We start from the raw sequence: 16,688 nt of genomic DNA, 5'->3' as shown, positions 1-16,688 counted from the left end.
ACCGTTATGAAGAATCCTCAGATCCGAAGGTCCTAGTAATATCGGATACGATGAAAGCATTGTCGTTTCTTTATGAAATACGTAACATATGTAGCTGTTAGGTTTCGTATAATTATTTCTGTTCCTATTTACCAGCGTCAAGCTGTCACAGACAGTTCAGCTGAGCCGCGTTTTCATAGGTGAAACCGTTACTCGCGCAGACAGGGTTGGAACCGTACGATGAGGTCTCGTAGCTATAACAGCGACCCATAACTTTGCAAGGACCCTTTGAAGCTACCGTTACATCTAAAATAATATTACATTAATTTTAACGTTTTACCGCTTCGGATCAGAACTGAACGAAGCTGTTACAGTCTTAAGATAATTGGCACATTAATGAATTGCGCAATCGAATGGATGTTTTGCTGAATTATATCCGCAGCTACTTTTCATTTTACCGCATTTGAACTCGCTGCACGTTTTCCAAATTTAAACTCATCGACCGACTCAAACGCCGATTAACTGTAAATTGAATAGTTAAAGAAAGTGCGGTAAATTTGTCTGAGAATCAGCTATCGTTTGTGCGATCTTCCTGTAATGAATAAACTCGCGTTGACTTTTTTGCCAGATTCATGTAGGAATATCAGAAAACTATTCTTTCATAGTAACCGATAACGGGGTCTTATTTTATCATAAATCGTCTTAACACCGACAACAAGCTACCGGAAACCTAGTCGAAACCTAACCAGGACAAGCTCAACTACCATCTGGGTGAACATTTTTTTCTTCTCGATCACCTATCGATCAATCGTGATCTAGGTGATCTATCGGAGGATGTTTCCTTCGGTAAATCGTCAGAGCGAACTATTCCACGAGGATAGAAAGATGTAAGATCGGTGTCGGTTTCATGGGACAAATTCCTTTCCCTTTTTGCTCTGGTCTTTAGCTCTTGGCTCTTGACTTCCGGCTATCCGAGACTTCCGATACCCGTTTCCCAATCAGGTTTTGTCTTCTCGATCGCCTGGCATCCAGGAAGTCGACGTGGCTCTGAGTTACTTCGCGTAATCGGTTCTATAATCGTTCGTTTCCTGGCTCTCAGTCCTTTCTAAGCAGAAATCTCCGCGCTTACGAAAGATTAGTGTGCAATCACGATTAATTACTATGTTTAGTACAAAGTCGATTCGACAACTGGAAATTAGTTTTCGTCGTTGGCTAAGCGTTCACACGGGTCCAAGATTTGCGAAAGAAATCTACTAGTAGCTGTGTGCAAAGTTCCACTGTATGCAAAACGTAGAAAAGACAACTCTGTGACGAGATTTATTATAGAGTTTATCAAGTTTTATGAGATGTGTTTTTCTATTTAGGTGCGTTTTTCTTATCAAATCGATAGGAAAATGATCGAATATTAGAAGGCTTTCTGAAGCCATCGTTCAAATATAATTACAAATTACACGACAGGCTACTTATTCGCCGACAAAGGAACATTGTAAACAGCTTAATCGTCCGAGCAATTCCATCCTATCCGATCGTAAACTTAATCGCTCGCCTATTAACGTGTAAAACGCGAGGAATAAAAGAACAAATATCAGAGGAAGCCTCATTCCAGAATCTGTTTTCCATTTTCCCGTTCTACGTTTTTTTCTCTTTTTTCTTTTCTATTTTCATATCCACTGTTTGATCCCCTGGAAGCAAAAATAGCAATAGTCGACCGCAAAGGCACAATTAACAGCACTTGAGAGACATACCAAAATGGTTAAAGTTCGGAAAGCAGGTCACCTCTTCCCCTGATCGCGTGCAGACAATTCGCAAACTCATTTTTCTCGGGAAGAATCTCTGCCACGATAATTCCAACCTGATAGAACACGTGGTTCTGTTTGCAGAAACGTGATTCAACGATGGAAAATTCGATAGGAATATTCGTACGAAAAAGAAAAAACAGCGTAAAGGTACAAGGAATAACCCTGGCCAAATGTAAACCTGTGAAATCAAAGTGTAGCTTTTTTACACGGATATCCATGTATATAAGCGTTAAGAGAGGTTTAAGTTATAATAGTACATACACGTTCATAGTTCATATAGCTCTATCTCCCTTATCCACATATTTTTTAACACGTTATTTATTACTATATATTATTCATATATTTTTAATACGTTATTGTATTACTATATATTGTTTATGTTATCCATCATCCTTATCCATATATTATTTGATACGTTATTGTATTAGTATATATTGCTTATATTATCCATCATCCTTATCCATACATAATTTGATACGTTATTGTATTAGTATATATTATCCATATATTTTTTAACACATTATTAAATTACCATATATTATTTATATTATCCATCTTCCTTATCCATATATAATTCAATACGTTATTATATTACTATATATTGCTTATATTATCCATTATCCTTATCCATACATAATTTGATACGTTATTGTATTAGTATATATTATCCATATATTTTTTAACACATTATTAAATTACCATATATTATTTATATTATCCATCTTCCTTATCCATATATAATTCAATACGTTATTACATTACTATATATTGCTTATATTATCCATTATCCTTATCCATACATAATTTGATACGTTATTGTATTTGTATATATTATCCATATATTTTTTAACACATTATTAAATTACCATATATTATTTATATTATCCATCTTCCTTATCCATATATAATTCAATACGTTATTGTATTATTATATATTGACCACATATTTTTTAACACGTTATTATATTACTATATATAATTTATATTATCTATCTCTCTTATTCCTATATAATTTGATACCTTGTTTTATTAGTATATATTATCCATATATTTTTTAGTACGTTATTGTATTACTATATATCATCCATTTATTTTTTAACACATTATTATATTACTATATATTATCCATATATTTTTTAGTACGTTATTGTGTTACTATATATCATCCATATATTTTTTAACACGTTATTAGATTACTATATATTAATTATATTATTCATCTTCTTTATCCATATATAATTTGATACGTTATTGTATTACTATATATTACCCATATATTTTTAATATGTTATTGTATTACTATACACTATTTATATTATCTATCTCCCTTATCTCTATATAATTTGATACCTTATTTTATTAGTATATATTATCCATATATTTTTTAGTACGTTATTGTGTTACTATATATCATCCATATATTTTTTAACACGTTATTAGATTACTATATATTAATTATATTATTCATCTTCTTTATCCATATATAATTTGATACGTTATTGTAGTACTATATATCACCCATATATTTTTTAATACGTTATTCTATTACCATATATTATCCATATATTTTTAATATGTTATTGTATTACTATATACTATTTATATTATCTATCTCCCTTATCTCTATATAATTTGATACCTTATTTTATTAGTATATATTATCCATATATTTTTTAGTACGTTATTATATTACTATATGTCATCCATATATTTTTTAACACATTATTATATTACTATATATTATTTATATATACTATATATATTACTATATATTACTATATATTATCTACCTCCCTTATCCATATATAATTTCATACCTTATTGTATTACTTTATATTATCCATATATTTTTTAACACGTTATGGTATTGCCATATATCATCTATATATTTTTAACGCGTTATTGTATCACCACATATTATCTGTATATTTTTAACACGTTATTGTATTGCCATATATTATTTATAAAAACATTTTTTCATTCATAAATACATTCCAGCGAAATACACAACGCGTACAAGAAATCTACTGAATCTTATGAACTTCGTGTGTGCAAAGCCAAGTACGACGAAGTTACAGGTACGTGCGGCTGTCAGAAAATATTATCAAACCAAATTAATTTCCGGGCTGTGAAGCCAAGGTTATATAAATAATACCAGTCACGCAAAAAATGCAGACAGATCGTACGATGATTATACTTGCCATTGGACTGCGCAGTTTATGCATTAATGCGAATTTTGGAAATGCGAAAATGTGCACACACAAATAATGCAAATAACGCACAATTCAAGCACGATACAAGTAATTATGAAATTAATACAATTGTTACATTTATAAGATACAATTATTATTAATTACGTATACGAATAATTTATGAAAATGTATAAAATAGCGGTACAGTCTCTGTAATATAATTATTATTACGCTACATATATAATATAATAATTTTTATAGTATTTAACATTAATAAGCAAGACAATTTCCTATCTATTTAATTTCTATTCGTTTAATTTTATTAAACTATATTTAGAGAATTGTGGATTTGGATAAAAATTCGTGGCCGTGTTATCAGTTTGAAAATACAGGACTCGGAGATTGATAAAATTTAATTGGAAAACGGGTTAAGAACAGATACACGAAATGATGACGACTTGCAATGGCCTAGTAAAGCTCGATGATCACGCTAATTCTCTGGCATTTTAATTGATCTAGTTCGGATGTAGCAACGCGTTAACGTGTAACGTTTCATTTGCAATTTCTTGTTCAATCGACTGCGAAATTTATCTCTTAACATTGTAACTATGGAATGGAATTCCAAGGATTCTTCGTACTTGATAATTTAAACTTAAAAACTTAATAGCATTTCTAATCGACATTTCTTCGTCCATGCAAGTTCTACAATTTTATAAAATTTACAGAAATTATCTGCCAACTATGATCCATGTTGATCCAGCTCATCAACATTTAAGAAAATCTAACAAAGAACATCGTTCAATTACTAGCAGAATTGCACTGATTGTTTAATACGAATCGAAAGAGGACGCTATAAAATTCATAGAATATCGAAAAATGTCTAATATCGAAGATTGGCATTTTTTCATATCTTTCTAACGTCTTGGAAAAATGACGAATAAATTACATAGATGACGGCTTATCTCCTGCGATGATTACATATCTTTTGACGAACAAAGCTGTTTGCATTCATTTCAAAATATCTTAATAGATAAAATGGAAAAATATTCCCATCTGAAGCTGGTTAAATGTTCTTAAAATGGGCCAAACTCCTAAACCAATTGTCAGTAACGTTGTTGCTTAATATTTTTCTCAGCTCCCTATATTATACAATACATGGTATAACACCATATTACATATTATATACATGTAATAAATAATAACAATATATATAATAAATAATAATCTCGCCTTGTATCACCGTAATTGTAGAGATTTTCTTGTAAATGAAAAACACGCTATATTTAATTCCACTTAAAATATAAATCACCGCACACGTGTAGTAAATCATCTGATAAATTTTGTTCACAGGAAACATCAAGCGTATACGATGAATAATGAAACAACGAGGATTCAGCAGTATGGACATGTGTCAGTTAAACGAGGAGCCAGAAGATTACATCGAGAATCCTTCCAGCGGCTGCCTCACGGACATCCACGGCGGCAAAAATGAAGTAAGACGTGCGTTTAAGGCAGTTAAAACGTCCCGCTGTTCTGCGTAAAAGGCGAGTGAAAGAAAGATAAAAATGTGCACGCGAGCCGAATGACATCAGCCGTGAATAAAATATTAGGATACGATGGTTGTTGTGCTGCTCCTACAGCTATCTGCCTGCTCGTCGATAACTTTCGACAACGAATTCTCGAAGGAAATTCTGCCTGATCCATACAGCTGGCCATTTTTGTCCCCGGAGGTACTATTATAGCGATATCTTCCGTTTCAATTCGTACCGGCGCTTTATACCAATTTATTTTCTGTACAGGTGACCGAGAAGATGAAGAGTATTGGATGGACCAGTATATGGGAGAAGGTTCCAGCTATTTTCTCGAGGAAGACCCACCAGAGGCGAGTGATTCATCCTCGATGACGCAAGATGAACGAAACGTGGATTAATCGCACGAAAACGCTAGCAAGGTCCGTCGTAGACAAGCGTCAAATCTGCTGAAAAGAATATTTCGTATCATAAATAATTACAAGGTTTCCTCGATGGCTGATTTCAGTTTAAAACGCAGACCATTGAATATTCTGGTTTAACCCCTGAAAGCTATCATCAAAGAAAACCGTCTGCTTTTTCCTTTCGTTTTTAGAATCAATAAAATCGAGAAGATGTAAGTAATTAATTAGCGTTTTAGTATGATTGGATGTTAGGCAAATAATAGAAAAATTATTGCTCGTGATGGTCTCGTTATGGGATGGTAATATTAGACGAAAATTTGTATGAAATTTTGCTCATGATAGCCTTTAGGGGTTGAAGTTTGTAAAGGCCAAGCAAAATTAGCTCACTTTTATCTGGAAACCTCAATTTCGCGCACCACAAAGCCTCTGGGCTCACGTACGACAAGTTATCGCTTCCACACACCGGAAATCGGAGACTTTCCTCGGGTATGGATCTGCAGGGGTTGTCGTCAGGGTCGACACAGGCTCCAGAATGCTTCAGGGACAAATCTGCGAAAGAAAAATGAAGTAACGGTGCTTGTCTACTTGGAAGTCTTTTGCGCGTATATCACACGTGTTATGTAAAACGTTTTGAAAATTCATCGCCAGTGTAGTGAGACACGACTATCGTGATTACGCTGGTAAAGTTTGAAACAAACTTGAAAATGTATGTATAGAAGCTACAAAATGTTTGGCACAAGTACATATCTCGCAGAAGTAACAAAAGTTTTAAACAATTAATCGTTCATTGTATCAAGTTATTTGAAAAGTTCATAGCGCTTTTATTAGAAATTTCTGTTAAATAATGAAACGTACGAACAAGCATGTACTACTTTTAATTGGATATGACAAAGCAGTGATTTTCAACCGGTGTGCCACAAAAAGTTCTAAAACAAGCAACACCTGATTTAGACAGGTGCAGTGACCTGTTTTCCTTTAGACTTTAGACTATCAAGTACAAACAACAGATGCCCGACTGTCAATATCTTGCCTTGAAGCGTGTAACGAGATGTAAAAGATTGAAAATCGCTGCCATAGACAATTAAGGAGGAACATTGAATATTTGATAATAGATTCAAGTAGTCTAGCTAAATAAGGTCTTCCCAAGACAGCACTGACATTTATTTTGATTGTTGTGGCATTGTAAGTGATGGATACTTTGATAGGTAACGCCATCGTTTCCGCAAACCTCGTCCTTTGCACTGAAGGTCTTAGTAGAGGATTTGAGATGAGCACACGAGAACTGCGTGTTCTTCTCGCACTCGTTATCCGATACCAACGTCTTCAAATCTGAAAAATAAATTAGGAAAGGCCTGTGAAGTCTGAGATCATTTATCTTCTCAACTTTAATTTCACAAAACGTTACAAAAAGAGAATACAATATGTACTAGAGCGTGGATCTTTATGCATCTCATACGAGAAATTTAAGGATGTATGAAAATGAACAAAATGCATATAATACGTATACGTTGAGTTAAGTAATAAGTTCATTTAAAATTGTTTGAAAAATATAAAGGTACCTGAAATGTACCTGAAATGAATTTTTTATAAAAAGTATATGTTTATAGAGAAATGACATAAATAAGTTACTCCTTAATTAAATAGGATAACTGATATGTTCTTTTTAAAGATACTAAACGAACTTATTACTCGATCTAATAGAAATATATACAATATAAGAATAAAGAATACCAGCCACGAAAGCTTGGTAACACAACTTACCACGAGCTTTGTAACATAAAAACTTAAAAGGATTATGATAGGTAACGCCATCTGAAGCACACACTGGATTCCATTCGAACCTACTATTGGCAATGTCACAGATCTTTTCGACGCTGTCATAAATATCATAAACCTCCCTAACCGTGCAACTACCGTTATGAAGAATCTTCAGATCTGAAACGATCAAGATCCTAGTAATATCGGATACGATGAAATCTTCTTTATGAAATACGTAATATATGTAGTTGTTCGGTTTCGTATAATTATTTCTGTTACTATTTACCAACGTTAATCTGTCGGAGACAGTTCACCTGAGCTACGTTTCCATAGGTCAAACCATTATTCGCGCAGACACCGTTGGAACCGTACGATAAGGTCTTGTAGCTATAACAGCGACCCATAACTTTGCAAGGACCGCTTAAAGCTACTGTTACATCTAAAATAATATTACATTAATTTTAACGTTTTACCGCTTCGGATCAGAGCTGAACGAAGCTGTTACAGTCTTAAAATAATTGGCACATTAATGAATTATGCAATCGAATGGATGTTTTGCTGAATTATATCTGCAGCAACTTTTCATTTTACCGCATTTGAACTCGTTGCACATTTTCCAAATTTAAATTCATCGACTGGCTCAAACGCTGACTAACTGTATATTGAATAGTTAAAGAAAATGCGATAAATTTGTCTCAGAATCCGCTATCATTTATGCGTTCTTCCTGTAATAAATAAATTCGCGTTGACGTTTTTATCAGATTCATGTAAGAATATCAGAAAACTATTCTTTCATAATGACCAATAACGAGGTTTTATTAGATATTTTTATTGTAAATCGTCCTAACATCGACAACAAGTTAACGTTTTACAATTTCAGTTCTACCGCAAACCTAGTTGAAACCTAACCAGGACAAGCTCAAGCTAAATTCTAATATTGCATTAGGTCCACGGTGGAGCTGGTCAACGAAACTCAGAGGGACAGTAGTCTCTGGAAACGTTGCTCATGTTCGCGGAATTCTACTAACTCGAAGATAAGGGATTTTTAGTTTGCATTGTTAGGAGAGTCGGCGACCAGACGACAAAATGTAACAATACCCGCGGACATTAGCGGGTAACAACGAGCCAGAGTTTGCTAGCTGGAATTCTGGTCTCGCGAACCTCTCTCAGTCCGACTGGTCAACTAAATTTCTCCAGCCAGCCAACTTTTGCTAACTTTAATCCGTATTAACGGCACGGTAAATATACTCAGAATTTGTCTTGCTTACTCTGCGAACGATTGTAATTAACGCATGAAAGTGATTCCAGGTTCGTGTACGTGCGCCCATCCGATCCACAGATCGGCCGATAAAACAGATTTATCTTGCAGTAATCATCCACCGGTAAACAATATCCAGAATGCATAGATATCACTGAAAAGGTATTTTCGTTCGTTAAAGTACGAATATATGAAGGTAAATATTATCCTTATGAGTAAGTTATGAAGTTTTATTAATTTCATTAAATTTATTCTTAAATACCACATGATCCGAGGTATATCTCTCGGTAATCAGCAGTTAAATTGAATCTTATAATTAGATTGCGGATTTTTACGCATTTACGTGAAATTTAAAGATGCACTAATGTATATAGAGTACTCGTTGCATACAAAGATATATGAAATATCCAAAGTGTAGTACGGATTATAATATTCAATAAGACAAATCATTTTCTGTCTAAGACTCATTCTTTTATTATATTTACGAAAGTATAAATTTGTATAAATATCCGCATTCTTATTATAATTGTAGTTTATGATCGAAGATCTCACAGGAAAATATGATAATTTTCTAACTCTTATGTCACTTGGTGATTGGTAAAAAGTACTTTAACATGAAATAATTCAAGAGAGAAATAATCTGGTAGATTTGAAGATATAAGTCTTTTGATAAATCCACAGAAATGAGTAATATTAGCTTAGTTAGTATGTGAGCTTAATTTAATTAATCCACATAATAGAATCTATTATCAATATTTATATTATTAATTAGAATACTATTATAATACTATACTATTACTATTAAAGAGAATACTATACTGATATTTAACTATTTTCTCATACTATTTAAGAGAATGATATAAAACATATTGAATTTATAAAATACAGAAAATGTAACTTATATATCATGTTCTCCAGATGTGGTCTTCAATTCAAAACAGTAATATAAATACAATTTATTTATAAGTTCAAACTTTTATTCTTTATTAGGATATCTGAGAGGTGCGCTAAAAAATTAACATGTTCCTATATTACTATAGTTAAGGAATAATGTTGCCAGGACATATATACTGTATGTAGTACATACAGTATACGTCAAGAAAATTGGAAGAAAAAGAAGGCTAACGAAGTTTGAATAATTTCACCATGCAGCCAGGATATACGGTATTGTTCGTTGAATTAGGCGGCTTCCGGCCAAGTATAGTGAGAAACATGGTATTCCATAGAATTAAAAATTCATGTACGCCCCGCGTACGTGCTTCGTGAATGTTTAAGTATGCCGTGACCTAAATTCGCGTAATTGTACGAAGCATGGAAGCTTAGAATTGCAAAGAGGGAAATTTCATTGTTACTCACCGTTCTGAAATGTCTGATAGTTAACGCAGTCCAGGTATAAATCGTTGGCATAAGTAATGCCATCACTACCACAAACAGGACCATCATACAAATCTACGTTATTAAAAATTTCGCAATTTTGGTAAAAAATTCGCTTGTTCGCCAATATAAAAGTCCACCCTCTTCTACAGATCAGTGTGAAACCTGAAAATCAACATCACGTGAAATGTAATAAACTGTAAATAATGAGGTAAATATTCCTGTTTTACCGAAAAAGAATAAGAAGTACTTCATGGTAGGTGTAGGTATAAGTACATATTTTAAAATTATTTTGTGAACCGTATTTTATACGAGATATAATCGCTATATCTTAAGGATGACGTATTAATGCAGATTATTTCTCATTCCTTTCTATAAGGTTTTTTTATTCAGCACGTGCTTTTATTGTCAATATTTTCTCGTTTAATCAGAATGGAATGCAACTGCAATTATCTTATCAACGTGGTTTACACGATTCGCTAGGTACGCTTCATGATGCGTTATTAATCGAGAAAACAATTTGTGACAGCGTGGTTTTGATAGACGAAAAGATGCATAGAAAACTATTACAATGTTTCCTTTTATGCATAGGTACATATTTATAAAATACATATTTAAAATTACAAGTTGTATAATAGATTCAAATAAACCACCATTTGGTAGGTAATTGCCATTCCTACTATATCGTTGGAAGATCTAACAGGTTACCGACTGTGCAATTTTATTAATAAAAAATTATATGGTAAACGATTTCTGTTTTATCGACAGTTCAACAACGATACATCATGAAGATGTAAGTTAAGGGTTTGAAACATCATATAATGTCTCACTAAACTCATAATCAAATATTCAAGTCTTTTGATAAATTTAACACGTGTGCGAAAGTTATTACGGAGGTTGTTATAAGATTCGATAGTGCAATTAATTTGAACAATCCATTCGACGCTAAATATATCTGATTAATTACTGCAACTGTGTGCAGAAACCTTTAGATCAACGCCATTTTTAGGAGGTGTAGGTTGTGTGGTGGAGGAAAAGTTGGGCCACGTAGTTACTTCATGGGAGAAGATTTAAATTTCGTATCTGCATTATTAGACTCGAATTTATTCAATACTGTAAATATAAGTTGTACAGTGCAAAATGGTACGTATTTTAGAAACGAAGATAACGTAATTTAATTAATTTTTCATTCGCTCCTGTGTACAGGACGCGCTTAACTATAGTGGCAGTGACGAACAATTGGATCATTAATAACTATTTTCTCTAATAAATGATTATTATAAGATGCTTCCAATACAGATACACTCGATTTAAATATGTTTAATGATAAATTGTCTCACTCTTTTTTTTCTTTATTTGCTTCTTTCATTTTTGACAGCTGGCCGCCCACGTGAACATTTACTATAAGTAATGAAAAATCTACATTAAGAAATATGATATATAATTGCTCTTAATGTAATATGTACGTTGTTTATATAATATCTTAATGTAAATGTCCTTATATCCTGTACAGGTTACATTCATATCATCAACATGAGTTTCATCGACTTTGTTTTCAAACTCTGTTAATCCAGAATTTCTATCCCAACTTTGATCAACAGCAGTACTAAGTAATAATAATATTAGCTATATGCATTTACAAATGTGTATGTTGGTTATTGTCATTATTAGTTATTGCTAATTAATCTTGCTATTGGTCGAAAATAGCATTGATGAATTGTAGTCAACAAAAGTAATATTAATAAAACCAATGTTGGTGATATTAATGTAAATCATAAAATACACATTCCTAAAATTGCTCACTAATTGCTTTACCCAAGATTTTCTATTATCTTTTATTGCATTCATATGATATGATACATATTCCCTTTTAAATTATAAATATATACTTTATTTTCCCTTAGCCACTGAGGTTAGATATCAAGCGAAAACTGACCGCTCGGTCAGACAGGGTAAAGAGCGTGGACCTTCATCCTACAGAACCATGGATGCTCTGTTCCTTGTATCAGGGAAATGTTAATATTTGGAATCATGAAACTCAGACGCTGGCTAAAACATTTGAAGTATGTGACTTACCAGTTCGTACGGCCAAATTTGTGCCACGCAAGAATTGGGTTGTTACTGGTTCAGATGATATGCAAGTTAGAGTATTTAATTATAATACTTTGGAACGTGTGCATACTTTCGAGGCACATAGTGACTATGTTAGATGCATTGCAGTACATCCAACACAACCATTTATATTAACAAGTAGTGGTATGTGTATTAACTTGCTTATTAAATTTTAATGATAATTTTGTTTCTGATTAATTCTTTTTTCTTCTTGTTAGATGATATGCTAATCAAATTGTGGAATTGGGAAAAAGGTTGGATAGCACAACAGGTGTTTGAAGGACACACACATTATGTAATGCAAGTAGTATTCAATCCAAAAGATAACAATACATTTGCAAGTGCTTCATTAGACAGAACAGTGAAAGTATGGCAGCTTGGATCTTCCACAGCCAATTTCACACTAGATGGTCATGAGAAAGGTGTAAATTGTGTTGATTACTATCATGGTGGTGACAAACCATACATAATATCAGGAGCAGACGATAACTATGTCAAAATTTGGGACTATCAAAATAAAACTTGTGTACAGACACTAGAAGGACACACACAGAATATTTGTGCTGTTTGTTTTCATCCAGAATTGCCCATCATTCTTACGGGTTCTGAAGATGGAACTGTTCGAATATGGCATGCTGGAACATACAGACTGGAATCTTCTCTTAATTATGGTTTTGAGAGAGTATGGGCAATAGCTTCTTTAAAGGGCTCAAACAATGTTGCTATTGGTTACGATGAGAGTAGTGTTTTGGTAAAAGTTGGTAGAGAAGAGCCTGCAGTTTCAATGGATTCATTAGGTGGCAAGATCGTCTGGGCAAAACACAGTGAAATACAGCAAGTGAACTTGAAAGCTTTGGGAGAGGAAACACAAGATGGAGAGAGACTCCCACTGGCTGTCAAAGACATGGGTGCCTGTGAAATTTATCCACAAACTATCCAGCATAATCCAAATGGAAGATTCCTGGTAGTTTGTGGAGATGGAGAGTACATTATTTACACATCTATGGCATTAAGAAATAAAGCCTTTGGTCAAGCATCGGAATTCATCTGGGCAGCTGATTCAAGTCAGTATGCTGTCAGAGAAAGTAATACCACTGTAAAAGTCTTCAAGAACTTCAAAGAAAAGAAGAGCTTTAAGCCTGATTTTGGTGCTGATGGTAAATATAATAATTATTCTTCAAATTGCCATATTTCATTTACTAATATAATTTTATTAATTTATTATATTTATATTATACAGGTATTTTTGGTGGATTTTTGTTGGGCGTTTCTTCTGGATCTGGTCTATCATTTTTCGACTGGGACACGCTTAAGTTAATTCGTCGTATAGACATTCAACCTACACATGTCTATTGGGCTGAAAATGCCTCTCTGGTAGCATTAGCTACATCTGATCAATTATTTATTTTAAAATACCATGCTGATGCAGTTGCAAATGTTTCAGAAAATTTAGAAGACATTGAAGATGCTTTTGAGGTTTGTCATTTTACCTGCCATTAATACCTGCAATGAAGAAAGTAATATTCTAAAACCTTTTAATATCATTTATAGATGGTAGCAGAAATGAGTGAAATTGTGAAAACTGGTCTATGGGTCGGTGACTGTTTCATTTACACAAATAGTGTAAATCGGATAAACTATTTCGTCGGTGGAGAAGTTGTGACTGTATCACACTTAGATAGACCAATGTATCTTCTTGGATATGTTCCGAGGGACAACAGATTGTATCTGTGCGACAAGGAACTGTCAGTTGTCTCATATTCGTTATTATTATCTGTATTAGAATACCAGACTGCTGTTATGCGAAAAGATTTCGAGACAGCAGACAGAGTTCTTCCCACAGTTCCCAAGGAACATCGTACGCGAGTGGCTCATTTCTTGGAAAAACAAGTTCGTATTATTAAGACAATCTCTTGCTTAACACTCTGTTTATTTGAAGAATTAACATTTAAAATACTGTAGGGTTTCAAAGAACAAGCATTGGCTGTGTCCACGGATCCAGAACACAGGTTTGAATTGGCTCTGACATTGGGAGACCTCGTAACGGCGCACTCGCTTGCAAGGGAAGCGAATAGCCAGCAAAAATGGCGGCAATTGGCGTCTCTCGCCACTCAGAGTGGAAAATTGTGCTTAGCACAAGAATGTTTGCATCAGGCGCAAGATTTCGGTGGGCTTCTATTGCTTGCCACAAGTACAGGAAATGCGAATATGATTCAAAAACTAGGCTCGGATGCTGATGATATGGGCAAGAATAACATTTCTTTCTTGTCATATTTTATCCTTGGAGACATCGACAAGTGCCAGGAAATCCTTATAAAAACGGACAGAACTCCAGAGGCTGCGTTCTTTGCACGAACGTACGCTCCTAGTAAAGTTTCATCGATTGTAAAATTATGGAAGGAGAAACTCTCATCTGTAAGCAAGAAAGCTGGACAGAGCTTGGCTGATCCTGAACAGTACGAAAACCTGTTCCCTGGATACAGAGAAGCGTTAAAGGTCGAACAGTTCCTTAGAGAGGAGAGTAAGAATAAGATACCGGCATGTGCATTCCCGATTGTGAAAGTAAGAATGAGTTTACCTTCTTCTTACAAGTTCTGAATATTTCAGTAATTTGTGATATTATAAAACATAGAATGAATTTTAATGCGATTTCATATGTCTATTATAGCCGAATGTCGAACGAAATCCATTCGAAGAGATGCTAGCGGCTAAGCAGGCGAATCTATTTACCTACGAACCGGCTACAAGTACAATTGACGAATCAGAAGAACCAACCACCGAAATTCTAGCGAATAGGCTACAGGATCTCGATATTGGTAAGGTAATCCCATCGTCTACAGGAATATCGAATCTTCCTGAGAAGATTACGAAGACTACTAGCAGCTCTAGACCATTAACCATGGACGAGGACGATCTGGATCTCGACCTTGAAATTGATGATACTATAGATACTACTGTAAGTCCATTGTGTTACTACCAATATGTGTTTCTTCTATTAGTTTTTCTTTTTTCATGCAACATTTTTTACCTTGTGCATGCTGTCCGTATATAAGTGCTTCTACATACACAAAGTAAGTGTACGCGCATAAAAGTACATTTATTTTTTTATTTATTTTGTACAGACTTAATTATGTTGTGAAATAGAGTAATTTTAATTGGGATATCAAAATCATGAGGGGGCCTGGTAGGGGTGAATCGAGGTCAAACGGAAGAACAACATGGGTGGGGAACAAAAGAGGGTAACTAGACGATGCTTTAATACCCTTAAATACAGACGCGTAATTCTAGAAGGGTATTACATTACTAAAACAGTCTGAAACCAAGCGTGGTACGCATACTCGCATCTAGAACGAGTGTATGCGTGGCAATATATCGATCTTGACCGATGTATGTGAACACGTTCCACCTATCAAGCAGAACGAACACCACGTTAAATAAAGCAAAGAAAGGCGAAACACACACGCGGAAATAAAAGAAAGAAAGAAACCGTAGGCAGGTAACGCGAAAGTGGAGAATTTCGAGCCTTTTGTTTTAAGATAAAAATCGATAGCAGTATTTTCAGCCATATTTTCTTTCCTCGTCTAATTTCTTTCTAAACACCGATTATTAGGATTCTTGAGTCATCAACGAGTGAAGAGGGAACTACGAAGCCATAAAGTTTGTTGATTTTGCGCCAGTCACGGTTCATTCTCTTTACAGCCTTATTGCCATAACATTCGTGTACAGAATCCCTCTTTGTGTACCCTTTCCCTCGTTTATATTGTTTTATCACGCTTTCTTTATTTAGACAGCAAATATTTCTCTCGCTTAATTATCATATTTTCATATTATACAATATTTATTAAAGTATCTGTTAATCTAATAAAGATTAAATTTTTTAAGAGAAGTAAAGGAAATACAAAGTTCCTAAAATAGTAGATTTCCTTATACATTGAAGCTTTCTTAGATTCCTTTTTTCTGCTATCCAAACGTTCTGTGAATAAAAGTAGATGATAAATGGTAACGCTGAAAAATATATCTTTTGTTTCAGGGTGTGAATCTCGACGACGATCTCCTCGAGGAAGACTAGCCCGTCGATTGGAATACCTTTCTCCTGTTAATCATTCCTTGCGAGCCGACCAGAATTGTTTAGAGAAAATCAAGTATTAAAGAGAGAAGAAACCGTCGAAGAATGTTTTTGTGCGCGAGTGTTTCTATCATGCACAATATTCAGCATGTGCACGCAGACTTTATCCATGTACTGAGAATTATATATATTGTAATATAACAAAACATTCACACAA

At 33.9% G+C, this 16,688-nt stretch overlaps 2 protein-coding genes and 1 long non-coding RNA gene across 5 annotated transcripts in view; 2 read left to right on the top strand and 1 right to left on the bottom strand.

Annotated features, from left to right (window-relative positions):
• Nucleotides 1–6,809, top strand: part of LOC126925707 (uncharacterized) — a 75,980-nt gene extending 69,171 nt beyond the window's left edge. Inside the window, exons 3-4 of the long non-coding RNA XR_007714076.1 lie at nucleotides 5,321–5,700; nucleotides 5,770–6,809. This is a non-coding gene — a long non-coding RNA (uncharacterized LOC126925707). The remainder of the gene's footprint in view (nucleotides 1–5,320; nucleotides 5,701–5,769) is intronic.
• LOC126925694 (serine protease inhibitor dipetalogastin-like) lies at nucleotides 5,816–10,610 on the bottom strand. Of its 2 annotated transcripts, none has more exons than XM_050741508.1 (8): nucleotides 10,524–10,610; nucleotides 10,276–10,458; nucleotides 8,930–9,073; nucleotides 7,948–8,100; nucleotides 7,665–7,838; nucleotides 7,062–7,232; nucleotides 6,291–6,452; nucleotides 5,816–5,948 (listed from the first exon to the last, which is right to left on the bottom strand). In XM_050741508.1, the coding sequence occupies exons 1-8, from the start codon at nucleotides 10,546–10,548 to the stop codon at nucleotides 5,914–5,916; spliced, it is 1,047 nt and encodes a 348-aa protein (XP_050597465.1). In that variant the 5' UTR covers nucleotides 10,549–10,610; the 3' UTR covers nucleotides 5,816–5,913. The 2 variants fall into 2 exon arrangements, with proteins under 2 accessions (XP_050597465.1, XP_050597466.1); XM_050741509.1 differs by having other exon boundaries at nucleotides 5,822–5,945.
• A 451-nt stretch (nucleotides 10,611–11,061) lies between these two features.
• LOC126925683 (coatomer subunit beta') lies at nucleotides 11,062–16,688 on the top strand. 2 transcript variants are annotated; one of them, XM_050741488.1, is made up of 10 exons: nucleotides 11,062–11,189; nucleotides 11,276–11,436; nucleotides 12,198–12,549; nucleotides 12,624–13,562; nucleotides 13,646–13,881; nucleotides 13,957–14,295; nucleotides 14,368–14,967; nucleotides 15,074–15,361; nucleotides 15,459–15,476; nucleotides 16,436–16,688. In XM_050741488.1, the coding sequence occupies exons 2-10, from the start codon at nucleotides 11,434–11,436 to the stop codon at nucleotides 16,472–16,474; spliced, it is 2,814 nt and encodes a 937-aa protein (XP_050597445.1). In that variant the 5' UTR covers nucleotides 11,062–11,189; nucleotides 11,276–11,433; the 3' UTR covers nucleotides 16,475–16,688. The 2 variants fall into 2 exon arrangements, with proteins under 2 accessions (XP_050597445.1, XP_050597447.1); XM_050741490.1 differs by lacking the exon at nucleotides 15,459–15,476 and having other exon boundaries at nucleotides 11,066–11,436.

Source organism: Bombus affinis, chromosome 16 (genome assembly GCF_024516045.1).
Source record: "Bombus affinis isolate iyBomAffi1 chromosome 16, iyBomAffi1.2, whole genome shotgun sequence".
NCBI classification, from domain to species: domain Eukaryota; kingdom Metazoa; phylum Arthropoda; class Insecta; order Hymenoptera; family Apidae; genus Bombus; species Bombus affinis.
The sequence above is the reverse complement of the archived record's forward strand: the minus strand, read 5'-3'. Positions and strand labels throughout refer to the sequence as shown.